Source organism: Trematomus bernacchii, unplaced genomic scaffold, assembly GCF_902827165.1.
Source record: "Trematomus bernacchii unplaced genomic scaffold, fTreBer1.1, whole genome shotgun sequence".
In the NCBI taxonomy this organism is placed as follows: Eukaryota; Metazoa; Chordata; class Actinopteri; order Perciformes; family Nototheniidae; genus Trematomus; species Trematomus bernacchii.
The window spans coordinates 14528476-14555898 of record NW_022987714.1 but is presented as its reverse complement, the minus strand read 5'-3'; the positions used below and the strand labels follow the sequence as shown (position 1 = coordinate 14555898).

At 41.9% G+C, this 27423-nt stretch overlaps 1 protein-coding gene across 5 annotated transcripts; it reads left to right on the top strand.

Annotated features, from left to right (window-relative positions):
* siah1 (siah E3 ubiquitin protein ligase 1) lies at nucleotides 1-26551 on the top strand. 5 transcript variants are annotated; one of them, XM_034141485.1, is made up of 6 exons: nucleotides 1-149; nucleotides 15899-15955; nucleotides 21158-21214; nucleotides 21329-21510; nucleotides 23222-23518; nucleotides 24467-26551. In XM_034141485.1, exons 2-6 carry the CDS (start codon nucleotides 15946-15948, stop codon nucleotides 24836-24838), a joined length of 918 nt encoding a protein of 305 aa, XP_033997376.1. In that variant the 5' UTR covers nucleotides 1-149; nucleotides 15899-15945; the 3' UTR covers nucleotides 24839-26551. The 5 variants fall into 5 exon arrangements, with proteins under 5 accessions (XP_033997376.1, XP_033997377.1, XP_033997378.1 ...); XM_034141483.1 differs by lacking the exon at nucleotides 1-149 and adding an exon at nucleotides 11387-12609; XM_034141486.1 differs by lacking the exon at nucleotides 21158-21214.
* Nucleotides 26552-27423: the final 872 nt, after the last annotated feature.

Below are 27423 nucleotides of genomic sequence, written 5' to 3'. Positions count from 1 at the left end.
CTTAACGCCTGGCGTCTCGTCTCTGCTACAGGAGCGAATGTGTACACCGAGCTAACGAATGAAATACGATAAAGAGGGACCCTGGGTCTATCACCTCGCCATACAGTCACCTATTTATCTGCAGTGAACTGAAGGATATTTCGTCCGAGGTAAGCGGGTGTGCCGTGGTGAGGGAAACATCGGGTTTTCGAGAGTAGTATCTGTTGGGGGAAAACAACAGCCCTGCTGTAGCAGACGTTAGCTTCCTTCATTAGCGCGCTGCTAGTGTTGGCTAGCTGTGCTTGGCAAAAAGATGGTTAGCCGTGTCGCTAGCTTGTTTTTGTCATGACGTTAAAAACGTACATTTGTCCGTTGTAGGCAGTGGATTTGTATGCCTGGCAAGCAAATGTGGTTGTCAACACCCACTGAGCTGTGCAGGAAAAACGTTAAGGTATCGCTTTCATAGCTTGTCCACATACCTGCTAAGCTAACAAGTCACCGATTCAGCTAGCTTGTATGCTATGGGGTACTGCTTTACGGCAAGACAAGGCCTTGTATGTCTGTAACAGTTGATGCCAGCTAGGCTATGCTGTTGTCTGCCTTGCCAGACAAGGCCTTTTTGGTTTCAAAGCAGGTTAGTTGAGGTCAACAGAAACTCAACAAGGCTTTGTTTTGTGTAGCAACGTTACTGACATAACCTGGTTTAGGGACTGCTGTAGAGGAAGTGATGACTAGTGTTTACTCTCAGTAACGACTGCGGCTGCTGTCAGAGATCCACTGTGTCTGTGTGTGTGACCTGTCCCAAAGGGGAGGACGAGTGAATGTCAGTTTGTAGTTGTTCTTGTTCCTTAGATTGATCTGCTTGTATACATGTTCCCACTGTGCCCATTGCAAGTGCAGCAGGTCTCATTTTTGTTGTTAGCGTGGACACCTGTAGATGTGTTATGAATTATGCTGTCAGAAACTAAACTGTATCTCAGTATATGACCTTATGTTTAACTTGCAAGTCAAGTAAGGGAGTGTAATTAATGATCCCTTTTTGTTTGTTGTCATTTTGGCTAACCTGCTGAGGTTAAGGTTGAATGGATGTATGCTGGAAATTACATTTTCACAGTTAGGAATAGAGAAGGAAAAGACATTTCCAATGCTATCAAACGTTTTACACAGTCTAGTACTCTTGCAAAAAGACGTTTGCATGCAATGCAACACTTTAATGTGTGAAAGTAGTCATGGGACATGCTGGTGAGAGTGACTATAGATGGACCACATTAGTACTGTTTTAATAGCAAGAGAGATACACTATTTGATATTCATTGGCGCAGGTAGGCTTCTAAGCAAGCACAACTATTTTAGTTTAAGTGTACTTGCATTCACATAACACATGATAATCATTACTTTTGAAATGGTGAGAATCCAAAGCAAACGTAAACTGACTGAAAAGGTGTAGACTGAAGCCTTATCCACAATATTGTGTCTACATCATATTAATGAGAAATACTCAACACTTAGTTCATAGCACATTATACACAAGCAGTGGTGCATTCAGCTAACCAATTTCCTGTTGAAAACATTACTTAAAATACTGTTGAATCATTACATATATGACTATATAGTTAAGCGTTTCAAGAAAAGGCTTGATGTCATTCCTTTATTGATGGTTGCATTGAAACTATTAATTGCAAAAAATATGTACTTATTGAAGTAAACTTGTTGAAATGCTGCAGTACTTTTTAATGTATCCATTTTAAATAGGCATTGAGAGTCCTTTGGCATTCTGAAATGGTTGTTCTGTTTTATGGGGAAAGGAAGATTGTTAGCCAATACAAAACAAAAATATAACGAATATTGAAAGAAATGCTGTATGTGATAGTTTGTTTTTATCTTATTTAGTTGTTTAAATATGTGAACATTAAGCCTGGGTTTGACTCTGTTTGACTCTCAACAGTGAGGATTAGCGACCATCAGTCTGCTCAGCAGCAGGGTGTCCCGTCCTTTGGATGAGTTACACCAAATATAGATTCAGTTTTCATCTTTTTAAGCTCAAGGCTGGCCTGGGAGCTGGATGGCATTGATGTGGAGAGGGACCGTCCCATTTGTACCAACACATCTGTCCACAGCTTGTAAGGATTTGTGTATCCATTTGACTATATCTGGTGCTGCAAGGTGGCTTTTTCAATTTCTTACATTTATCCCAGTTGAGAAATCATCCCTGATTGAGTGTGTTATTCTCTGGATCTCCATTGCAACTGCAATTAAGAGTATTCAGGTTCCAGAAACATTTACATCCAAGAACCAGATGAAATTGTGGGAATAAATCCAGGTAAAAGCCTTATCCCCAGACCCAAATGAAAACCTGCCTAAAGATTGACTACAAAATACTAGTGAAACTTTTCCGATTGAATGTCTTGTAGACCCTTACACCATTTGTTTCATTATTATGACCCGCCAGGCCTCTGCTCAGGTTAAAGTTGATGTGAATCAATCAGTTTGCTATTGCAGTCTTGATATGAGGTCTAATTATTTCAAAAGACCTGTATACACTCCTGAGGAAAAAATAATAGATTCTTGTTTTTTGCTGAGTATACTCGTATTGTGTGTTGGATGTCTTTAATGCAGCAGGCGAGATGAACTTGTTCTGACCCGAGGGTTTCCCGTTGCTTTTAGAGAGGCTTTAGTTGTTTGGTAATGTAACCACTGGGGAGGGTTTCATATGGATGATGTTGACAGATGCCAAGATGACAGGGATTTATGTCATGATAGGAAAGACGCATCCTGACCAAATCCCTATACTATACTGTAAAAGTAGGGCTACAAATCACAAGTTCAGCCCTGCGATCAATATTAGACAATATCATATGCACATATAAGATAAGACAAATCTTTATTAATCCTCACAGGGGAATTCAGGTGTTATAGCAGCAGCAACATCAAAGGATAGGCCAGGAAAGAGTACACGCATTCATAATAAGAAATGGAGGAATGTAACGGTATAAATGAAAACAACAACATCACAATTAAGTTTAAACATTTAACATGTATTCAGATGTGAATAATTATCAATATAATACTATATATAAATAATGTCTATGTGCAAGTCCAGTAGGTTCAGTACATAGGATGCATTTACACCTCAGTTAAATTCATATCAACTTGCATAAGCAACTTAAATATGATTTTACAGTTCTATTACCCTGCTCTTTGTGACTTTCTATTCTTTGAACAAACATAAAAACCTGTTGTATGGGAATATCTGGACACATTAAAGGTCAGCCCACCTCAAGTTAGCTTGGGCTGTTGTTGCTAAATTCAGGCCCCGGCCCTTTTATCAGCTGGTGGTAAGAACAACAAGAGAGCGTAGATTAGGTCTTGCTATTTGCTGTTAGACACACTTTCTCTCTCAATCACACTTGGCAATTTGATGCGGCTTGCACTGCTTATTAACAGCAGGGTTTCCCACACATAGACTATACTTGAGCGGGCCGCCCCAGGTATATTAACGGCCGCCCAAGTATATTTCGCGACCCATTTAGGTTTTTGTTTTTTTTCCGTCCGCGACCACAACGCCATCTGCGATCGATTAACTTGTGGACAATTATCCCTCGCTCCACGCCTCCTGTACCCAGTCCTGGACTGGCCATCGGGAGGACCGGGGGATTTCCTGTTGGCCAGGCCTGTCTACATGATTTGGCCTGCCGACATGGCCACTGTCATACAGATCATAAATCAAAGCCCTCGATTGGTCTCTGTGTGTCATTCAAGCTCGGGATAACCTCAGCTCAGGTGAGGTAAAGGACTCTCTGAGTGTTTAGATAGTTAACTTATGGCGCGTTTCCACTACACGGCCTCGCTCGGCCCCGCTCGGTATGGCTGGGCCTCGTTAGGACTGGCTCACTTTATGGCGCATTTCCATTACAGTTTAGGAACTGGGGCAGTATCTATAGTAACGCAGTGTAGGCGGAGCCGTGACGTGATCTTCAGAGAACCCCAGAAAAAACAACACAGCTGTTAGCTGTTAGCACTCAGAGCTCACAGCTCCTCATATATGTTCAGAAACTAGACAAAAGTTAAACAAGTACAAACCACAGACTGCCTGTGTCATGGTGAATACAGTTGCTGCTTTATTTATGTCTGTATAGGCCGTTGTTGTGAGTGTGGACGGTCGGAGCATATACTGCGTTAGCTTAGCCAATCTCCATTTAGAACACACGCATTTTAAAAGGTTTTTCGCCTGCCGTCTGTCTGCAGACTTGACAAAGCATTAATTCATGGTTTTTACTAACCGGTATCAGTATGTTGTTACTTCGGCATCATTTTGAAACGTGTATTACAATTAAATCACGGTCAAATATGTCCATCTTGTTGTAGTTGTAGCCCCCTTGCAAGCGATGCTCTCTCTAGTTTAGCATACTCAGCCCGACTCAGCCTCGTTGTCTCTGGCCCTAGACCCGCGATTTTATGAGGCCAGAAAAACTGTGAATTAGGACCCGCCGGCCGGTACTAGGCCAAGTGGAAACGCAACCAAAGACGGGCCGCTGACGTCACAGCCCTCTTAAACCGGGCTGCGCGCTGTAGTGGAAACGCGCCATTAGTCTAAAGGCCCGGACACACCAGCCCGATTTTGGGAGTCAGAGGCCGTCAGAGGCAGTCGGGCATTCGCGGCGCCCTACTCAGGTTGGTGTGTCCCGCACCTTCGTCTCTTTACGGCACCTTTTCACACCTCCCGACGCCTCAGGTCAGACAAAGTCGGGACAAGCAATCACTCTGATTGGCTGTTCACACTACCGCTGCCTGCTGGTAAGGACAGTTATTGCCACTCGTCGACTGAAGTATTTGCGGTGTGTTCGTAGGCGGCGGCGTAGCCGACGCAGGCGACGTAGCTGACGGAAAAGTCGGGAAAAGTCGGGACGCCTTCGGTACGCGTTCTTTGGTCTCAGGTGGGTGTGTAGCGGCCTTTAGTTCTCAGTGGGTCTCAAACGGTTTGGTCACCATTTATGTAAACACATATTTCCATTTGAGGGGGTAGTGATTAGTAAAATATGCATGAATAAAAAATAAAAAAGTTAACTAGGGGAAAAAAGGTAAGATACACTTTATGATTATTGAAATGTAAACAGTTCTGTTTCATATAGGTGTTCCCATAGATCTAGTCTCTTTATTTTCCCCTGAAAGTACACCAGATTGATGCATTTAACTCCAAAATGAAAAAAAAAATCTTACCAGGGGAGCATGCCCCCGGACCCCCTAGAGGATTTGAGGTCCACCCCTACTTAAAATCACATGGATAGGTTCCTAAATACATTTACAATTTTTTTTTAAATAGCAACTCATGTCCATATGTTTATATGTGGGTAGTATATTTAAACTATAGGGCCTGTACCTGTTCACTCTGCCATCGCGTGAAGGGTCTGCTAACAAGCGACCAACTGAAAGGTTCATGTTAATGTTAATGTTGTCGCCTCAAACCCCCCTCTGCTACCAGCACCCCCCCCAAGTATATTTCAGATCTGTGGGAAACACTGCAACAGTGATAGGAACCAGATTGAGAAATGGTTAACACCCTATGTAAAATGTTATAAAATAAAGGCTTGCTTTTTCTTTGTTTAATTTGTTTTAAAAGTAATTTAGCTCAGTTGTAAGTGGCACAAACTCAGCAACTGTTTTGGGGTTGTAACTTTAGCAAAGACCGTGGTTTGATGCATCAGGGTTTTCCCTCTTTTCAAATATAAATCGATCGTATAGGGCGTACACACGGAGCTGTTTGCCCCCCAGAGCCTGCCGTTTGCAGATCTATCCACCTTGGGACCCGTTATCGTTTGCGGGGTCCGTTTACGCGTTTACGTGTCGGCCTCGTGTGAACGAACGGGCTATACGCGAGAGAAAAGTAGCAGATGCAACCCGTTTTTTGTCCTTGTGTAAACGGCATCTGAATGAACCCAGGGTGTTAACAGTACTTGCCTTGGTGCCCTTTTATCTCAGTGCCATAGAGAAGAAATTGAGGCTGGTTATGTGATGACTAACTAGCTGATTAACCTGGTGTATGCTTCAAATGTTCTTCAAAACAGTGTTCATTTAAAGAGCATAGAAAAACGACAACAATGGGACTGGCTCATTTCTTCCCGTGTACCTTGTTTTGAACATGGGTCCTTTAGCACAGGGCATCTCGATTTTGACTTGAATGGGTATCATGATTTGTATTCTTCAGCATGCCAGGTTTTTCTATAAATGTTTTTTTCCACTTCTTGTTCTTTGCATTGAATCCAAAAGTGTCACATAACAGAGGGGATTGTCTATACAGACCGCGTGTTAGGGCTGTGCGATTATGGCAAAAATCATAATCACGATTATTTGGGTCAATTGATATCACGATTATTAAATACGATTATTCATTGACTTTGAAAAAATCAATTTATTGAACTTTAAAACAAATACAAATAATAATTTGAACAGTATCTTTTTAACTGTTGATTACCCTGAACGTATAATTCAACTGAAAAACCAATACAAAAATAAATTAAATAAATGATACATTTAAATAAATAATATCAAAATAATAAATACCAATAAACAAGATCAACACATATTTTGGAGCGCACTTCCCCAAGCTACTAAACATATATAAATATGATAAATACAAATAAATGAGACCAAAATTAATTAGATCAAAATATGTTCTAGTGCACTGTCACAACCTAGCAAAGCTAAATAATTGTTTTTTTCGATTATGTTGTTTTTGTAATTGTGGCAGGCCAAAATCGTAATTGCGATTAAAATACGATTAATTGCACAGCCCTACCGCGTGTTATGTCAAATATTTGTTCTAAGCCTTTTCATGATATCAAGGGGTTGTCTCAATATTTAATTAGGTCTACGTGTAACCAGTGTTTCCCATACATTGATTCATTTGTGGCGGGCCTCCACAATTAAATATCATCCGCCACAAATAGGCTAATGCAGGGGTTCCCAAACTTTACAGCCCGCGACCCCCAAAATAACAGTGCCAAACCCTGGTAACTTATTGTTTTGTTGACTTAATGTATGTAGAGTTTCGTAAATCAAATACTAGAAAATATACTCTCATACCTCTGTGGGTAATGATTCTAATGATTTTGATAATGTCTAAATACAAATGAGTAGATGTATAGATATGATGTAGAGAAACAAAAGTAGTCGTAGTGGATTTCACCCACAGACGAACAAGGAATCGAAAATGACATGATTTAATTAATGGGTAAAGAATATCTTAAAATGCTACTTTTTTGTATTGATGATTTAAGCAGCCGAGTTGAATCCCCATCCAAGCCATAGAAGAGCTCCAACTGTGAGTCATGTAACATTGTCTGTGGGAAAGATGAATGAGATTTTCAGTTCCAGAAACGGGTGCCCTGGGGCCACTTCATAACGCTATTGGTGCTCTCAGACAAAAATGAATCTTTAAAGGGGGGAGGGGGGGCGGCATGTCATGTGCGTGCATGTCATGTGCGTGCATGTCATGTGCGTGCATGTCATGTGCGTGCATGTGTCTATGACCTAGCTCGTCAGCAGACATTTGGTTTTCGGCAGCACATGTCCAGCGAATAATGCTCATCTCTTCCTCATAAGTGACAGCTGTTCCTGCCAGCCTGATGGTGTGTGACAGAGGGAGAGAAAGAGAAAGAGAGTGACTCATTGGCTCTGTAACATTGAGGTAATTCTAGATCTGTTACTAATGCCAAAGGGAGTCCCTGCTTGCTTAACTGCTCACCGTATTTCTCTCACGCATGATGCACATCTTTGTCTGCTTGTTTAAACACAAACTGTGTTGTGTTTGTGGATCTGAATGTTGCCCCTGCCCTTGATATCCCAGCTCTGTGTGGCTTCTCCATGGTAACAAGCTGCTAAGCTTCGCTGTTACTCACTGGAAAACACACTGTGGAAAACTTGTGACTGCCAAGGCAAAAAAGAAGGTACAACATTACCCTCTAACTTGAGGATATGCTGTGTTTCATTCAGGGATGCATTTGGAGACCGTACTGGTTTGTGCTTGACACATTAAAAAAAAATACTACTCCAGCGCTCATGGCTAACAAAATGTCCTTAGTTTGAATACATGGTGTGGTTCTCTGACTGTGCAAAAAGTGCTTCAGTCAAAAACAAGTCTGATCTTTTTAATGTATCTAATCTTTTCTTAGCTTAACACAAGAACACTTTCTAAACAAACTGTAAGACCCCATTGCAAATGCATTGCAACTACACCTAAGCCTAAACAAGCCTGTAGCCAAGAAAGCGTGGGTAACACTTTCCACTTCCCGATGCACTGTCTTCTGAGTGGTTTCCTCTGTAACCTTATCTAGCTCTGAGCCAGACAGAGGGACTACCTCTCATTAAAAGTGAACAGGCTCCTAACTGTTACATGCAAAACTTCCATTGTCTCTTTCACACGCGCATTAAACAGTAATATTGACAATCTAGTTATTTTAATAAATTGAAGACCTGTGAAAATAACACATTTTCTTCATGCCTTGATGTGTTTATCTTACATCCAAATGTAACCCAAAATCTATCAGGGCAAAGATTTTGAATGGACTTCACATTGTCCTCCCCCCATTGACCTATAACCCAGGGGTCATTCTGTATGCTAATGCTACATTCACCTCAGTCAGCTGCAAGATGTACTCGGCACTGATGAACCAAGTGTGATAATGAGATCTTTCAAAGCATTGTTAAATGGTGCATGTTGGGCAGGTCAAGAGATATTTCTCTAATTGCCATTGAAGACTTCATGTAATCTGAGCATGGACTATTAACAGACTACAGTAAAGAAACTGTTTCTGCTTCAGATCACATCAAATGAGTACAAGCCGGACTTCTTTTGAGGGTAACAGCAGCAGTCATTTCATATGGAAATGTGGGCTCGACTTTTATAACATCCCTGCCAAGGCGACTTTTTTTTACATCTCGCATATCTTGTTTTCCTCTTTCTTCTGTATTTTCAGTTCAGTAATGCTTTATTGGCATGACAAATGTCAAGCTTAAAATGTAAATAATCTCTCCATCCCTTCCCGCTCCTACTCTTCTTTCTCTTTGTTAACCCCTGGCTGTAGGTGATGAAGTGTTAGTGTCTGGTGATGAACTGTTGCTTGGTCCAGATGGCTCATTGTTGTATCCACTGCCCTGCCCCTTTAATAACACACTTTGGGCATTGGCTAGTGTCACTAGTGCTGTTTTATAGCTCACAGTGTGTGTGTGTGTCACAGTGGGTTCTCTTTGTGCCCATATTTTGTTCTGCTGCTGGATTTCTGACTGCATTATGTTTTATATTGTGTGGTGATAATGTGAACAGATGTAGTGTAACGATGGGGAAGAGAATACAGCAGAGGGGGAGAGGCAGTGTGCCTCCTGTCTTCTTTTAAAGCTGCACACGTCTAAAGAAGCTTTTACACTAGTCCTAAATGAAAGAGAGGCATCTCATTCATTCAATCATTCAGATTGGGTTCATCCAGTTTGAATGCGACAAAAAAAAATCTGGTTCCTCTGTAAGAAGACATGAACATAATAAGCTATTGTTTCCATTTTTGGGAATGAGATGAAAAGTGTAGATATAGCAAAATAATATTTGACTAGTTGTTTGAGCGCCTTTGCACAGCACTTGAACAATTAGTTAATTCATTTAGTTATAGAACACAACATTGTTCATTGTTAGTCTTGACATTGCACCAGATAGATTCATTTACTATAGAAATGTAGCCCACAACATTTAGGGGGAACTCTCCTGTATTTCCCTAACATCACAATATACATCACAGAAAATAAACATTACAATATAATAGGGATGCTCCGATCGATATCGGCCGATACTCACACTCTGCCGATCGATCGGTGCTCTCTAAAAATGCCGATCGCATGACGTAAAATACATGACACTTTTCTCTGTGCGCGGCAAAACAAGCTCGCCAAAATGGCTTCACCGGTCTGGCAGTATTTTAAGGTGTCTGAAAAAGACAATAAAATAGCGGTGTGCAACGTGTGTGTGTGAAGCAGAAATCCTGCAGCTCCACCCGCTGTGACGGACCGGTGAGCGGAGCGAAACACACACTAAGAGTTAGACCTAACACACTTAGCTATTTTATCTACCTCTGGAACAAGCTCAACTAGTTATAAATATATTTATTCTTCACTGTCGGGTCACTCATTACTGGATCAGTGAGTTGCATGAGATACTGACGGGCTGTCAGGAGGGAAAGAGGGGGGGAGAGAGGAAGAGAGAGCGCTCATTTCTCCCATGTTATTATCCAAAGTGAATGTAAACTTGAATGATGTACTTCATTTGAATGTAATAATTATGTTGGTTGTTTGTTGTGGAAGCGCCAGTGAATGAGCCCCATTAACTGAGTTTTAAACATCACTTTAAATAGAAGATCCCCATAGGCCCCGCCCACTCGATCGGATCGGCCCCAAAATTGGCGATCGGAGCATCCCTACTGTATAAGTTTATCCCCAATATCATGTAGCCATTTTAGTTCATATGATCCAAGGGCTGCAAGATGAATTATTAAGATTGTCATCTTGATTTAGGCATGTTGCAATATTAGAAGAGATGGTTGTATAGAATACATGTTCACAATTTGTCCCTAAACATACAAATCCAATGTCTAACTCGCTCCAAGCTACATGTGAGGTCATCCCTGTGTTTTTCTCCTTTTCTTAGCACTTTGGTAACTCTTTGTTGTTGTCTGTTCTAGCAACTTGACTTGACTCATTATTTTGACATTCAGTACGAAACGGTCCATATACTCAACCCCTCCGAGCAGTTATTACAGGCTCATTCCATCACATTCAGTCCACTGGTTGTAGCAGTATATGGTGGTCATGTTATACCATAGTATTCAAGTGGATGGTTATTATACCTTTTACATTTGTGTGTATGTGTGTGTGTGTGTGAGAGAGAGAGTCTGTTTTTAAAGAAACGAGCAATGGAGGGGTGAACATTTTTCACAACTGGAACATTTCTAGAAAGTAACAACTTACTATTTTATCATGAGTGAAGCTGATCTTAGACAAATATCACATTGTTTGAACTGCACGTGCAAATGTATAATTTTGCAAAAGCCTGAACTCGGTTGTAAAACACACTCACAGGATGGAATGCAAAGAAAAGGCAGGGAGAAAGTGAGGTATGGTGTCAACGAGGGCAGCTGCTGGTGCAGCCTCCAGTCAGACGAGGCTGAAATCTGAGACTTGCAGAACCACAGCATCGAGCGGAGGGAAGGAAGGAGGGAGGGAGGGGGCAGAGAGAAAAGAACACAAGTGGGAGAAAGGGAGAGAATGTCCGACAGGGAGGAAGAAGGCAAAATATGCAGGCTCTAGGCAGAGCGAGAGAGACTAGGAGCAGAGAGGAAAATGGAGAGTTACTGACATGTAAGATAAAGTGTAGCGGGGCAGAAACAATTTGTAAAAAATCGATTGAAAGTCTGTTTGAAAGAGAAATGATGTGTCGTGGACAAGAAGAAGTTATGTGTTAGGAAGCCGCCAAGAGAAAGGAGAGGGGGGGGGGTGTGTGTGTGTGAGAGCATGCTCTGTTTGGACTGACATTGGATGCCGGCTTAGCTGCTCTCTGTCTTGCACAGAAACACACCCAGCAGCAGTGACACCTACCACACTCCAGGGGACAGAAAGAACATGGCCTGAATAAAAGAACACGGCAGAGAAAAGTCAGAGGGAGAGTTACTTTGTTAGGGACTTTCCCTCCTTTTCTTCTCTCGTGAGCTACATCCCTCTTCCACCGGGAAAGCAAGAGAGAGCAGGGTTTGTTTTTCCACTCAACAGGATTATTCTTCCAGCTGCTCCTTTTACAACATCAAATATTGGTTTTTCACAGAAACCAAGCCTTCCTCCTCCGTGGGAATTGTGCTTTTGTGCGGTTTGGAAAATGGTTTTGGAAGAGGACATGTCTTGTTAGAGCTGCGGTGGTGCAACGCAAAACAGTCCCTGAAGAGCTGGCACCAGGAAAAACAAAGGTGGAACTTTGTGAAAGGATACTTATCCAGTGTTGGAGACGCTCTACGGTGTTTTGGCTAAACTCTCATGTTTCCTTTAGTTCCTAGTGGCGGATTGGGAGGAGCCAGGGAGTGGCAGACTGACCACACACTGACAGACTGTTGACTAAATTTGCAAGGTTTCAGTTTAACAGGAAGCAAATCAGTGAGTCTGCACCAAAAGCTACGGGAAACCCGCTTTGGCTTTCTTAATTTGGCTCCCAGTTTGTCCTGAAAAGCCGGTCTAGTAGATTCCTGTTTTTTTTCCTCCTCTAGGTATTCAGGTTCACCATTTGCCCTTGTCTGGACACAGCCCTCGTTCTTTCATCACAGCTCTCCCTGGACCCTCATGAGCGCATGCTTCCTAAACGTTGGACGAGAAGGAAGAAATGTGATCCTCTGTTTTGTGGTGTGTTTTGGGAAGCTACAGCAACAGTGCTGTTTCCATGGAAAAGGCCAGAGAAATATGGAGTCGAGGGGCTGCGTGAGCGCTCTACCCCTATGTCTCTGGTCCAAGTGAAATCAAAGCCAGCTAGCGTAGCCCTGCAAGCTCCGCCCTGGAATTCCTTGTTCAGACTCTTCTCATGTGTAGCCACAAGGAGCGTGCACAGGACTAAAGGTGAATGAGCTTTTCAAAAGATAATAATCACATGAAAGGCCAACTCGCTTCTGGAAACATTTGCACCTTTTCTCCTCATTAGCCCAATGTGTTACATGTAGCTGTCCTTGTAGCCTCATAGCTGGAGCCAAAGTGTTGTAAAACGTCGTAAATTCCTTTGCTCAGCCCGGCGTTGTCAGGTCCATATATTGACACGGTGTCTTCAGGCAGCAGTTTTGAAAGAATGTATCTAACATCGCGTGTCTTGCTGAGTACAGAAGAGTTTTGAATGAGTCTGCCATTTGTGTTCATGGTAAATGATATTTAGTGGTGTGTATGAACACTGTACAATGTGTGTGTGAGGGAGAAAAGAGGGGGCTATGAGTTGGGAACAGAGAAAGGCATGTTTGTGTTGAAGCCCGGCTTGTTTTCTGCCTCCCCCTCTGCTCGTGCTCCGTTTATCTGCCTCCTGTCTCTTTATCTCATCTTCTTCCATATCCTCTTAACTGTAGCTTTATCCCCCCCCCCCAGAATCCATCCTTCCTTGTTTCTTTTCCTTTCTGTTATATTTTCCCCTTTCTCTGCTTCTTTGTCAAGTCAGCAGTCTTAGTATCTCTGAATATTTGCCTCTTCCATTTTTCATCTGTCTGTTGTGCTGGTAGCAGTCTTTTTATAGCGTGTGAATGTTTATGTTTTTCGTCTCGGGGCAAGTTGGCGCTCGCTGCCGATTGACTTAAAGTAAACCTTAAAGCATTTTGGATTAGTGCTTTGTTTAGATGAAGTAGAGTCAGACCTTGCCCTACACTCTCCCTGGGGGTCTGTCTCTGCTGTGAAACACAAAACCACAAATACTTTGCGCATTGAAATAAGTGAGATTCCCTCTTCTGAAATAGTGAAGCTTTGTGGATAGAAGGATCTTTGTTAATGTTTCATAAGCGGAAATGTAGATGCATAAAAAGCCTCCGGAAGGATGCTTTAATGTGTGCTGATCCATTAGCCCGGCTCTGTTTACATGCACTTCATAATCTGATTTTGCAATTAAGATGTTTATGTGGGTTTACACACAACGCATTCGCATAAGCATGACGAATGTATTCAAGAGTTTAGCTGATGCTCAGTGGAAACCTTTTTGTAGTAGCACATCTGTATTTTCCTTGACAGTGTTTGTCTGTTGAGCTGCAGTGGAGTATAGTAACCAAAAAAAGTACCGTATGTATTAGGAAAACTGACTTTGGATTCTTCACTGTCGGGTCACTCATTACTGGATCAGTGAGCTGCATGAGACGGATAGGGACCGGCTGTCAGGAGGGGGAGAGAGGAAGAGAGAGCGCTTCCGCTCATTTCTCCCGTGTTATTATCCAAAGTTAATGTAAACTTGAATAATGTACTTCATTTGAATGTAATAATTATGTTGGTTGTTGTTTGTGGAAGCGCCAGTGAATGAGCCCCATTAACTGAGTTTTAAACATCACTTTAAATGGAAGATCCCCATAGCCCACTCGATCGGATCGGCGATCGGTATCGGCCGATACTGATTCCGGCGATCGGTACCCAAAATTGCCGATTGGAGCATCCCTAATGATCAGGGTTCCTACGGTCATTAAAAACCTGGAAAAGTCATGGAAATTCAAAATGCAAATTCCAGGCCCTGGAAAAGTTATGGAAAACAATATTTTTCCCAAAGTTTTGGAAAAGTCATAGAAATGTAACCAAAGTTGCATCAAATATAATTTATATTTTTTCTAATCGCCTAAATAGTAATACTATAACGATAATAAATACTGTATAGTAATGAAACGTAAAATGGCATTTAACTGTCGAGGTATTTTGCTGGTGAGAGTTTTACAATCACGCCCTCTAGTCTACAGTGGCTTTAGTCTGTGGGAGCTAGTAAGTCTACTATTTGATTTGTTTTAGATAGGCACAACATATTTCATATGCAGACCTTATTTTCCAGCTTACCATGTTAAAATAAAAAAAGTCAGTGGTACCGCTGAGAGAGTAATTTTTTTGGTCATGGAAAATTAGGTAAAGGTCATGGAAAATCATTGGTGAAAAAGTGTATGAACCCTGAATGATTAACTCTCAAATAGCATTCAATTGAATTTCTGCTAGCACGATGTGAGAGAAATGCTGCGATGTGTGAACATTGTACTCCTCAAACTTCTGTTGATATTGGCGTCAGTGTAGAAGTAGCCTGTGCAAAGCTTATCCCCTTAAAAACACATCCTACTCTATAGTGCAGCTTGAACCACAGGAAGTCTTCCTAGCCCAGAGTTCTGATAACGGATGAAACAATAGAAAATAACTCTGTGCCTTCCCAGTGCAACATCTCTTGGCATGTGTTAGTAAGCAGTTTGTTTGCCTTGTGTGGCGCATAATGCTGTTATTCATCTGTTAAAGCTGGACTTCTTCTCTTGAAAGTGTACACACATTGACATTCATTTTTGGATTAATTACTTGGCTGAATTACCGAATTTGAATGTACCGTGATTTTTGTTTCCACTTCAGAAGTGAATGTTGTTTTTTTTAGAGTTCTGTCACAAGTAAGCGTTTCTTCACATAATAATAAAGGGGTTTATGTTTGTTTCAGTTGAGAAGATTTTCTCTGTAGCAAGTTGACTTTACTATGTTGTGGTTTTATTGGCTGCAAAAGAGAAGACATTGCTTTTTGAATGCCAAATGCACATAATACTGTCTCCATGACAATATCTGCTTGTTGTAATGGCAGCTATGTGTTAAAAGGGACAGTTAAAGTATCAACTAAATGTGTTAGTGAAAAGAGTCCAGCAGCTGGAAAGCAATGCATCAGCATATTATGATCATAAGTCCATAATTAGGGGCCAGACACTTTTAACTTCTGTATAAAGCTTATCTGCTTTATGAAATATGAATAAACCAGTGTGGAGCCAACAGACGGCAAAGTAGGAATCAATGATTTGTAGTAGTCTAATGGACATTGCATTAGAAGTGCAGCACTGTAAGTGGCTTACATGCCTGGAGGGAGAGTTGCTGAGAAGTGCAGAATACAGGCAGTGCCTTTCCTCCTCTGATAGCCTGATGGCACAGCAAAGATGGAACCCATAAACATGAGACTGTCATGGTGTAAATAAGATCTGCTTCATGTGATACTCTGTCAGAAAGGACAGAGCCAGGCCTTCAGTCTGTGGTAAACATCTGTGACCTCATGCTTGTTGTAAACGTATGGTGGTGGAGTAATTGTTTGGCATAATTCCCAGACAGTATTTTTTAACTTTGTTCCTCTAAATCATGTTTGTTTACCCTCTGTTTTCCCCTCCTCTCTTTTCAGAGGTCCCCACATTTCAAGAGAAGACGACCGCCTTATTTGGAAATCTTATGGACGAAGGTTGGTATTTGTTTCTGTTTGGGTTTTTTCTTTATGTCTCTTTGTCCTACACAAGACGCTTTCCGAGTATCCCCCAAACGTCTAAAAAGGCATTTTTCATCAATCATTAAAAAAAGGTTGGCCTTACTTGGTATTGTGATCAAAAATGTTATCAATCATTCTTTCAAAAGTCTGCCTAAAGCTGTAGGAACCTGGTTTTATTACAGTCTGGTTTTTTTAAACCAGATTTCAAGTTTGTTCCTTTCGACCAAGATAAAGCACCATTTACTTTTTCTAACACATAGAGAGATGTTTATCTCTTCTAACACCTTTTAGTTTCAAGGCTTTTATTGTCATTCGTACATGTCGATGAACATCTTAGTTCACAGGCTCCTCCAACGGTGCAACACAATCAAATAGTGCAAATATGCCTTTATGTAAAGAAATGCTGTATTAACACACTTTTAAACCCAAAATAGTTGTGACTTTCCCTTTGACCACGATGTTGCACTCTGAACACAGGACTTTGTGCCCAGTCATTGTTTGTGTCTGCTCTTCTTTCTGTCATCCTCCTTCCTTCTTCCCCCTCGACACAAAGCAGTTGTGCTCTCTGCGCTCCCTCTATCTTGTTAGCTGACTCACTCTTTCTGTCTCCTCTGAGAGAATAGGGGGGGTGAAAACATGAGCTCACACACCTCTTGTTGTGCCTTTTTTCTTTTTTCTTGAATGTGTAATGTTGTTACAAAGGCTCTCTGGAGAGGTATTATCCCTAATGAGCTGCTGGTTCTCGTAACTGTAAATCCAGCCTGTAAAAGCCTTTCCAAGCCACCTGCTTACAACAAAAGGGCGGTGAGGCTTGCTTGTATGTACTCTTTTTTTTGTCTTTATCTTGGCAGTGTCACTTCCTACCCCCAATGTGCCAACTGAACCAGTGATATTATGTTTATCCCCCCTACTGGCTCTCTTTAGCTGGGCTTGTTGCTATTTGTTGTAGCCTTACGTGCTGTTAGCTAACACAGATGGGCGAGATTTGTATCTAAATTTCGCGTTTGCGTGCCCAGAGACCCAAAGTGTGCGTGTCGTTCAGCCAATCAGAAGCAATGTGTTAATCACATCAATCACAACTGAGCTGGCGTTTTCAAAAATTCCTGTGCACCAGTGAGAATGTGTGAATGGGAATCTCGTTTCAGAACTCCTATACGTTGTAATATCAGCTTCGAACAGATGAAACACCTCATGGTTGAATTAAAATTGGGTGTGTCGGTTTAAACGTTTCTCAACCGTGAGACTACAAAACTTGCCCCCCTTTCATGGCCTCCTGGTTGAGGTCCAGTGTGTTTCAGTAGGGAATGTTTAGCCTTACAGTAATTCTGCTGTCCAGCACAGTCATTTGTATCAACTGTAACACTTTTGTTTTTCTAGGCTACCTTTGCCTGATTAAGACAGAGAATGAATCAGATTTTTGTTAAAACAAACTATTATCGTGCTTCCAGCCGGACACGTATCTCTCTGACGTCACGCCTGACACAACATGGCCCTGCAGTGTTTCACACACACACACGCACACACAGCTGGCAGTTGTGACAGAATAGTGGAGTCCCCATCAAGGCTTGTTTAACATAGTTTAACATGTTCTCCTTCTTAATAACTGACTTTTTATAAAATAGAGATGCTAATTGGGAAAAATTCCTACCGATAGCCGACCCTAGGTATCCGATCCTTAGCTGTTAGCCTTGTCTTGCCATTTGGGCTGCTATGGTTGAGTTGTGCAGCTACAACCCCATGCACAAAAAGGTTAAATCCATCATTTATCGCCAGCTGCACAACCAAATCCCCAGTTAATGCGTCCGGAATGCCAACATGTTGCGTGCAAGGTTGTGAAGACATGCAGCCACTCTCCCAGTCATTTCTAAGTCTCTAACGCACTACCTGTAAACGATTTAAAGAAAAGGGGTTTAGCCCCAATGTTAGCAAAAAGCTCAAACTTAATTAAGGTGGACTGACCTTTAAGGTGGAACAGCTATTCTCATTTAAGTGACAAGACTCATTGAGTTTCACACAGTTGTTTAATAAAAAAAATCAGATTTGTGGTTAACAGTTAAATATTAACTCCCCTTGTTGTAAACTTTTACATGAATACTATGCCTCACCCCTTGAGACCTGGAACTGGACTGTATGTCCACGTACCAATACATACATGTCTCATAAGCCACCCATCTACAGCAAATGACTCTTTGCCACCATTTTGGATGATAGCATTGTCTCAAGTGAGTGACCGCCTGTACCAAAGCTCAGTTTAATTTATTATTATCTGGCATGCTAGCCAACTGTGACCATGGCCTTGGCCTGGCTGAATGTCCTGAGCTAATTTGGTCCCACTGCTCTTAGTGCTGCTGCTAGCATGCTAGCCTGCTAAGAAGCGCTATTTATAGCCGATAAGGCATTATCTCCACCACAGCAGATGTGTTTACAAGCCGGCAGACACAGTTGCATCCAGCTAACACTGTCTCTCATTAGGTCCAGTTTTTAACCGCTGCAGTTTGCATGTGTGCGTGCGCAGAGGCTTTACCCCGACAGATGCACTGACAGAGGTGGTCTGCCAACTACCAAGCGGGACGTAAAAGGGAAGCGTATTCAGGTCGTGAACACGTCATTTAAAAGCAGCAAATTTCATTTCACATTAACTGTTTTTGGGCCAACCTGAAACCCTGTGGGAGAATATTTTGTATATTATTTAGAATATGAAGTAAATCAGTATTCTCAGTCCTAAACATAGCTTAACTCAGTGATGTGATAAGCTACTTTCGTACACTAAAAACAAATATTGCTTGCACCAGTGCGGAAAATGGCAGAATATAAATATTTTACATTAAAGGCACTACCGCTGATTATTCCTGTAATAATAATTTGGCCACAATGTAACACGCTGAGCACACAGAGTTTAGGAACACCTCCACATCATTTTGAGCCTTGACTGTGGTTACGTAGCAGAAAGAAGTGACCCATATAAGGAAGAGCTGTAGGATGATTTAATTTATGAAACAAGTGGGAAGCCAAACCAAACAAAACTCAGCTTTGCATAGATTTACTAAGATGGTCGGATGTTTATAATCATCATCAAATTGTCAAAAAGAGGTAAAAGGAAAAAAAGTAGGACTAAAGTGCTGCATAAACAACATAATCCCTAACACTTATGCAAAAACAACTTTTAATGTTCCTTATATCAGCAACATCTTTTATTAACACTGTTAATATGTTAAATGGGCTGCTAAGTTAGCCAAATAGTCCAGCCATCACTAAAGCTTTGGCAGCATTGGGCTGGTGGGTGTACATTCCCCAGCTATTGTACTGTCTGTGTACATATTGCTGCGTTGTCTCACCCTCTGATTGTCTTTTGTCTTCGCCTCCCACACATACTATCCTCTCCCCTCTGTGTTCTGGATCTCCCTGTGCTGCATCTGTCTTTGGGTAGGGCTAAAAAAAGGATGAGCTAGGCCAGATAGCGGAGTATTTGGGGACACAGGCGTGCGCAGTCATACCACCTACACCCTTTACTGCCAAGAGAAGAAATGTCATGTGACACCCCTTCAATCATCCTGCCCTTTCCTCCCTTTTTATCTCCTCACTGCCACTCTTTGCCTATTCGTTCCTTTTCCTCACATCCTCCATTGTCCCCTTAACTAATTTTTACATGTTCCTATTAAGTTTTTGTTCTTACTGTCCACATCTTCGCCTCTTACCCTGTATTAGTTTACACTACGCGGTCTCATTCCCTCTCTCCTGCTGCCCCCTCTTCCTTAGCACACACCTATTGTCCTGCCCATCATTTTGACTCCGCTCCTGTCTACCCCTCTCCTTTTCTCTGCTCCACAGGCCATCCCATACTTAGCCACAAACCTGTTACCAGGGCAACTGCTCAGCACGATAGGAAACAGCAGCAAGCACACCACATCTGAGCTCACTTTAGTGTCTGGTGGTTATTTTTTCTTAGCAGTAAAGATGGTTTTAACCCCTAAAGCAGGGGTGGGGAACCTCCGGCCTCCGGGCCGTATACGGACCGCGAGACCATTTGGTACGGCCCTCGAGGTAATACATAAACACACGCAAAAAAAGAAAAAATTAAAGAAATCTAGACCGCAAAATAATTAAACAAGCGAGTGCCTGTTTTTCCTGGCCAAGGTCAGGGTCCTTGAACACAACACGAGTGGTATATGTCTCGTCTGACAGGGGTGCAGTTCTGACGGAGAGCACCAGAGCGCCGCTCCAGCACTTTTTTCTTTGCCCAGCATGAAAGAAAGGCCAAATGAATGGGCTGTGATTTTAGTATTTTTAAGCAGAGGTCAATAATTTGTACGGCCCTCGGAGGATGTTGAAAAAATTGAAATGGCCCTTGAGAGGAAAAAGGTTCCCCACCCCTGCCCTAAAGAGTCCAGATGCTCCAAATAAATTCCAAAAGCCTTCAGTTACCTGTGTCTAAACCTGCAAAGGAAGCATTCTCATTGGTTTGAAGAACTGCAGCATTGTGGGAGCCAGCCATTCAGCCATCCTTATAAACGCAAAAGTCTGTCAATGACTGACTGTGAGAGAGTGAGGAAATCCCACTGCTGGTTACGTCTTTGCACACGTACCGGGGGGGGGAAATACACTTTTACATTGCAAGGGTCCCTTTACAGAAGCAATGGGATTTTTCCCTTTGATTTGTTATTAACACCACTTTTAGTAGTAGTCACTTGTTACCAACCGCTGTTTATCACACATAGAAACTTCGGACATTCAGGAGTGGGACATTAATTGAAATATTTTATGTTGTTGAATAAAACGTGATTATTTAACATATCTTATCAAAAACATGTTGAAGCTAAGAGGATATGGTCAAATGCTAACTCATTTCAGGATTTTAAGACTCATTCAGTCACCGCTCTTTTGGTGGCCACATTGAAACTGTACACTTTCACCTGAAAGGATCAGGATGATAACTTTTTGAAGTCTTAGATTTGAAACAGTCTTGCTTACAGAGTTCTACAAAAAAGTAATAACTGCAATATCTTGGGTGAGAGTTCTACATTACAGTATTATTTATCAATGAAAAACAGAAGGAAAACCAGTATAAAGAAATTGTATTTATACTTCCATCAAGATAAAAGCAATGTTGAAGTTCACCATGTGGTCCTCCCGCCTCCCATCCTTCTCTTTTACCACTCTTTAACACTCTCTCCTTTTTAGCCGATTCCATCAGTTTTGATGTAGATGTGTCAGAGGTAAACAGCCAGGGACTTAGAGGTAAGAACTCACAGATGTGCAGTAAGTAACGACACAGAGTTTTGTACCTCTGATATAGTGCTTCATAATCTGCTCAAAACCTCATCAGACCCTCTCTCTCTCTCCCTGCTTCAGAAATGAGTCGCCAGACTGCCACTGCGCTGCCCACTGGAACCTCCAAGTGCCCCCCCTCCCAGCGCGTCCCCACCCTGTCAGGCACCACGGCCTCCAACAGCGACCTGGCCAGCCTGTTCGAGTGCCCCGTCTGCTTCGACTATGTGCTCCCCCCCATCCTGCAGTGCCAGTCCGGACACCTGGTATGTACTGCTACTTCTACAAATAATGAAAGTAAAGCTGTATTTTTACAACACAGGATGCAGCTTAAAGGGCTTTAGCAAACAACAAAAGGACATTCAATTCAAGTCAAATGTTAACCCTCTTAGCATGTTTACGTGATACATACAAGTGCAATGCTACATCCAATAGTCCTTGGTAAAAAAGACAGAAATAAGATACAAATAATAAATAAATAAATACACAAATTAATTCAAAAATAAAAATCAGTAGAAGAGGGATATTGCTAATTAAAAGCTTTGTACTCAAGTATGTTTTCAGCTTTTGTTTAAGAATGTCCACTGAGTTTGCCTCTCAGTTTTCTGGGTAGTGTGTTCTACAGTTTGGATCGCAGTGGATAAACTTTACCAATTGTATTTTTTAAGGAGCTCAGACATGGACAAAAGACGATAGCGAATCAATGAGCTGCTTGTTCTATGCACCACATTTTAGAAATGTACCCATGGGTGTGTGGGTTTAGTAGAACTACTGCATAAAGTTAAATGTGTTAACGAAACAAAATGTCCTCATGGATTGAGTAGTTGTATTGCTTTTCACTGCCAAACAAGTGAGGCTTTATTTGTGGCCATAATGGCCATAATCACATTAAAGGTCACCATGGTTTTTTAGGACTACATTTGTTGACTGCATTTAAAGTCATTGAGAACTTGCTACTGCTTTTACTACAGCGCCCTGTGTGTTTGTGCTATGCCCATTCATTGCGACAATTAACATTTTGATAAGATCTGGGGTTCAGTTATACAGCATGACCAAAGCCGGTAGAAGTCTTTTCTGTCCCATTGGAGTTAAATAACAACTTAGTGAATGTATTCATAAATGCATACAGGATGAGGGAAAACATTTTCTTGAAAGGGCAATACAAATTATTTCAGCACAGCGATTAAATTGTTCGAACGATAAAAGTTAAAAGGAAAATAAAATATCCAATAGTAATATACAAAGTTGAAGGCTATAATGTTCAAATAAGATAATTAATTATTTTGGAGACACAAATAGTGTGCTCTTATTAATAACACTTTTTTTCTAAGATTAAAATTGTGCAACTGGATGACACGTGTGTTATGCAACCACTATCTAAATAAAGAATTCCTACACGTTATTTACTTTTTAAATATATATATTAAATGAATATGCTTGAACTTCAGCGACTAAAAGACTCGCATCTTGTGATGTCATCAAAAATAAATGAGAATCCCACAAAATATTTGTTACAAATAAAATGTCCCAAGAACATGCCCTTGGCTATAAAATGTGTCCCAATGTATCTTCTATGCAGCAGACTCATGCTTTATAGTTGATGGCATCACATATTGAATCACTTTTGAACGAGAGTAGAGGAAGCAGTTCCAAATCTCAAAATAGAATAAAATAGTCATCCTTAAAGATGCGAATATTAACAGTTCATGATGGCTGCCAACTGTGTGGATTGATTCAGCAGACTGTATTTCCCAGACTCTTCACCTTGAGTGTCATTTAAAAGAACGTGTTCTATGGCACAGGCTTAAAGGTCAGTACTTCAAAAGGTATAGCAAATTGAGAATTGTATATTTAGCCAGCCCGAGTACATAAAGAATTAGCGAGACTATGCAAACAAATCTTGGCTGCTTGACATTTTACACTCCACTCCTAACTTGTGGCTGAAGAAGCTGACTTGATTTACGTTTTGCTTCCCAGGTATGCTCGAACTGCCGGCCCAAGCTCACCTGCTGCCCCACCTGCCGGGGGCCCCTGGGCTCCATCAGGAACCTGGCCATGGAGAAGGTGGCCAACTCGGTCCTCTTCCCCTGCAAGTACGCCTCGTCGGGCTGCGAGGTCACCCTGCCCCACACGGACAAGACGGAGCACGAAGAGCTCTGCGAGTTCCGGCCGTACTCCTGCCCCTGCCCCGGGGCCTCCTGCAAGTGGCAGGGCTCCCTGGACGCCGTCATGCCCCACCTGATGCACCAGCACAAGTCCATCACCACGCTGCAGGTCAGACATCTCATTCAGCTTCCTTTACTCCCTGAGAGTCATGAAGGTGCACAGTGAGGTTTGTCAAAGCAAAGATGACAACTTTAGCAAATGAGTCAAAGGGGATATTTGCTTCACAACACAATGAAAGGGTGACTTGTTCGAGGATAATCCTTAGTAAATGTCAATCACCAATACAGGTGTCAAATTAAACTCTGGAGGATTTTATCATTATAGCTATCATTTCTAGTTAGCTTTTATCACTAGCCAAACTCCGGCTCTACAAAAATCTTCTAATATTGTTTGCAATTTCTTAGTTGTAAGAGCTCAGTTTGTTCCTTTATTTCAATCTGGCACTGACTTCCAAAGATGAGGAAGCATCAGTGTGAATTTAATTTCAAATTAAAAGGGCACTCGTAATTTATATCAAAGTCAGTTTAGTTGACATTCTTCTCTCGGTCTGGAGAGAAAAGGACCCTGATGATGTCATCCCTCTGTCATCCCTCCTTTGGTAGCTACAAATGTATTCCTACTAGCTAGAGCATTGTTAGAAATCTTTTTTATTTCGCAATGTATTTCAAACACATTTCAAATACGTCATTAATTTGTTCCCCTTTTAAATAAAAGACACCAAACCAGTTGGCCTTTTCCATCACACTCACCCCTATGACATCACTAAATCTACCAGCACACTGGGATAATACATGAAAAGTGTGATAAAGAACTACTTTAATGTCTGCTCTTATTTAATATTGTTCCTGTGAATTCCGGAAAAATAATCAGTCTAATGTAAAAAATAAGCATTGTTGGTTTCCATGTGAAAGAAAATGAGGATGATACACTTTTCATACAGCACTTTTCCTAACAATGGTTTACAGAGAGTTCTTCTCAAACAGCTCTGAGGTTTAGAGACAGTATTGTAGCGTTGGGACACGATGACTGACCCCTGTTTTTGCGTGTGTCCTTCAGGGGGAGGACATAGTGTTCCTGGCCACGGACATCAACCTGCCGGGCGCCGTGGACTGGGTGATGATGCAGTCCTGCTTCGGCTTCCACTTCATGCTGGTGCTGGAGAAGCAGGAGAAGTACGACGGCCACCAGCAGTTCTTCGCCATCGTGCAGCTCATCGGGACCCGCAAGCAGGCGGAGAACTTCGCCTACCGGCTGGAGCTCAACGGGCACCGGCGCCGCCTCACCTGGGAGGCGACGCCGCGCTCCATCCACGAGGGCATCGCCACGGCCATCATGAACAGCGACTGCCTGGTGTTCGACACGTCCATCGCACAGCTGTTCGCAGAGAACGGCAACCTGGGGATCAACGTCACCATCTCCATGTGCTAAGAAAAACTTTGAAGAAAAAAAGAGGGTCAAAAAGTTACAGATTGTCCGGGGGGCATTTTTTTAAGGGGGGTCAAATTCGTTGTGACTTCACAGCGTCTCCTCCCACCCCCTTTCTCTGCCTCACCCCTTGAGACGTGGAACTGGACTGTCTGATCGGCAGCCAAGGGGTGGGGATGGATGGATGAATGGATGAATGGAGGAATGCATCAACACGAGGAAAACAAACTGTGTAGTGATGGACTTCTAAACATATATATGTGAGACGCATGCACGCACATGCAGGTCCCGCCCTCTCTCGGTCACCACACACAAACTGACAAGCTGTTCAGTCAAACACCGCGTTAGCCGCCGTCTACTTCCCCTCCGTTATCCTCTGACATTTTACACACTACAGCCCCGCCCTTCTCTCAGAGACGCTCCGGAACGTGCCGTGGCGGATTCACACTGAGGAAGGCTCAAGCTACATTACAACACGGACTCCCGGTCAGTACGGTCTAACACCCCCCCCCCCCGCCCCACCCCCCCCCCCCCCCCCCAATTCCCTGCTGTTTATATTCAAACTCCCTCTTGGATTAAACGCTCCACACCCGTGTCTTCATCTATTAGCGCCCGGGATTTAGCAGATTTGGGATGTTTATCTCCACCTGTGATTGGACGGCTGTAGCACCCAAAGCCACCCAGTTATGTGCTGGACTGCAGACACTCCACAGATCATCCGTCACCCGCTCCACCCGAGGCTGAAGATTGTGACGCTCTTTAAATAGTAGACCGTCGTCGTTACTAGTTATTCCTCCCGCTCTCACATGGTATGGATTTAGGAAAGCCCCGCAGCTACACCGGCCCTGGATTATAAAAGAGAATAATACTTCCATGGGAGCGGACGGGTAAAAGAGGAGTGGTCACGAAAACACACCCTGCATTACAGGCTGCTGTGGATGAGTTGATCGAGTGTTGGAGCATTTTGACCGAGGATTGGAGGGGTCCTTTTTTTTTTTTTTTTTTCAGAACAAGGAAAGAAAAACATTTCAGTTGAGTCAGTTTTCTTTTGGGGTTTATTTTTTAAGTCTGTTGTTTCTTTATAATTATTTTAGTTGTCTTTTTTTTGTAAGAGAGGAGAGAAGAACTCCTGATATGTATGTATGTATGTATGTATGTGTGTGTGTGTGTGTGTGTGTGTGTGTGTGCGAGAGATGGACGGACGGCAAAAAGCCTGCTCTCTCTCCCTTCTCGCTCTTTCATTTCTCCTCTGCCTCAACCACTGATGACTGAACCCAACCAGGAACGAGGGACAGTTTCTACCGTTACAATGTTGCTATTGTTATTATTAAATGGGGATTATCATAATTATCATTTTTTGTAATGACTTTTAAAAAGAAAAATTAAAAGGCAGTTGTAAAACTTGTGGCTAAACTTCAGTGTTTGTAGTTAAAAAGCAAGTTGTGTCGTTCTTCTGACGGTTTGTGCCCCCCCCCCCCCCACCACACCCCCGCCCCAGAGTTGAATTGTTTTTTCCTCATCTATTTGTCTCTCCGTCCTCTTGTTTGTGTGGTAAGTCTTTTCTTTTTCTTTTTGTTATGTCTGAGGGAGGGAAGTCAAGCCAATCATATCTCCCTTTCTCCTCATGTGGAGTCTCAGTAATGTCGCTGCTCCCCATCAACTCCCTGACTTTTTTCTGTTTTAATTTGTCATTAAATAAATCTATCTTTTTCATACCTGGTGCCTTTCTTTATTTTCTTTTTATGGCAGGCCTCAGTTCATATGTATGGCTGCATATTTTTTATCGTATAGCGGATTAGCGGTTCACATTCTACGGCTGGTTAAGGTAACAAGAAAATAAATCTAGGTTTAAAAAAAATAAATACAATTCTATGCAACAAACTCCAGTTCTGAAAAGTTAAGGCCATGCAGAAGTTCCTTAAAATGTGTGTTGCTGCTATGACGCCTACATGTCCCTACTGTAGACTACTTGTTGGAAGAGGATTGTATAGAAGTCTATGAAAGGTTGAAATAATGCACAATACAATAATACACTATAGGGAGATTGCACATTTCAGCGAGTGGGACCTACATGACAGGATTAATCCAAAGCAATGTTTTTTTTCTTTTGTGTGTGTGTGTGTGTGTGTGTGTTTCAAGCTGTTCCCTTTGAACCACACACTTTTTTACCAAGGTCAAATAAACACCTCAACACTATGTTTGATTTTGAATTGATTACAGCTGAAACGATTAGTTCCATTGATAGGAAAAAAACTTCATTTTATAAGTAGAAATAAAAAAAGGACTCTTAATTCAAGCCTATCTTTATTTGTGATTGACAACTAAATTGAAGCTAAACCATTTTTGATTTATAAAAATTCCTGACAGATTAATATATATTATTTAAAAGTAAATGTATCAGCCCTAGAAGTGAAAGGTCAGAAATACAGCGTCTTGGAATACAGTGAACGTTTATCCATCAAAGCATAAGCTTTTTACATAAAATGATTAGGGAAATGTTGAGCCATATTTCTGTTAAAAGTGAAACTGATCTCTGTCCCACATTCTGAAGGTAAGGGACTTTACCGAAATTATTCGAGAAGGATCGG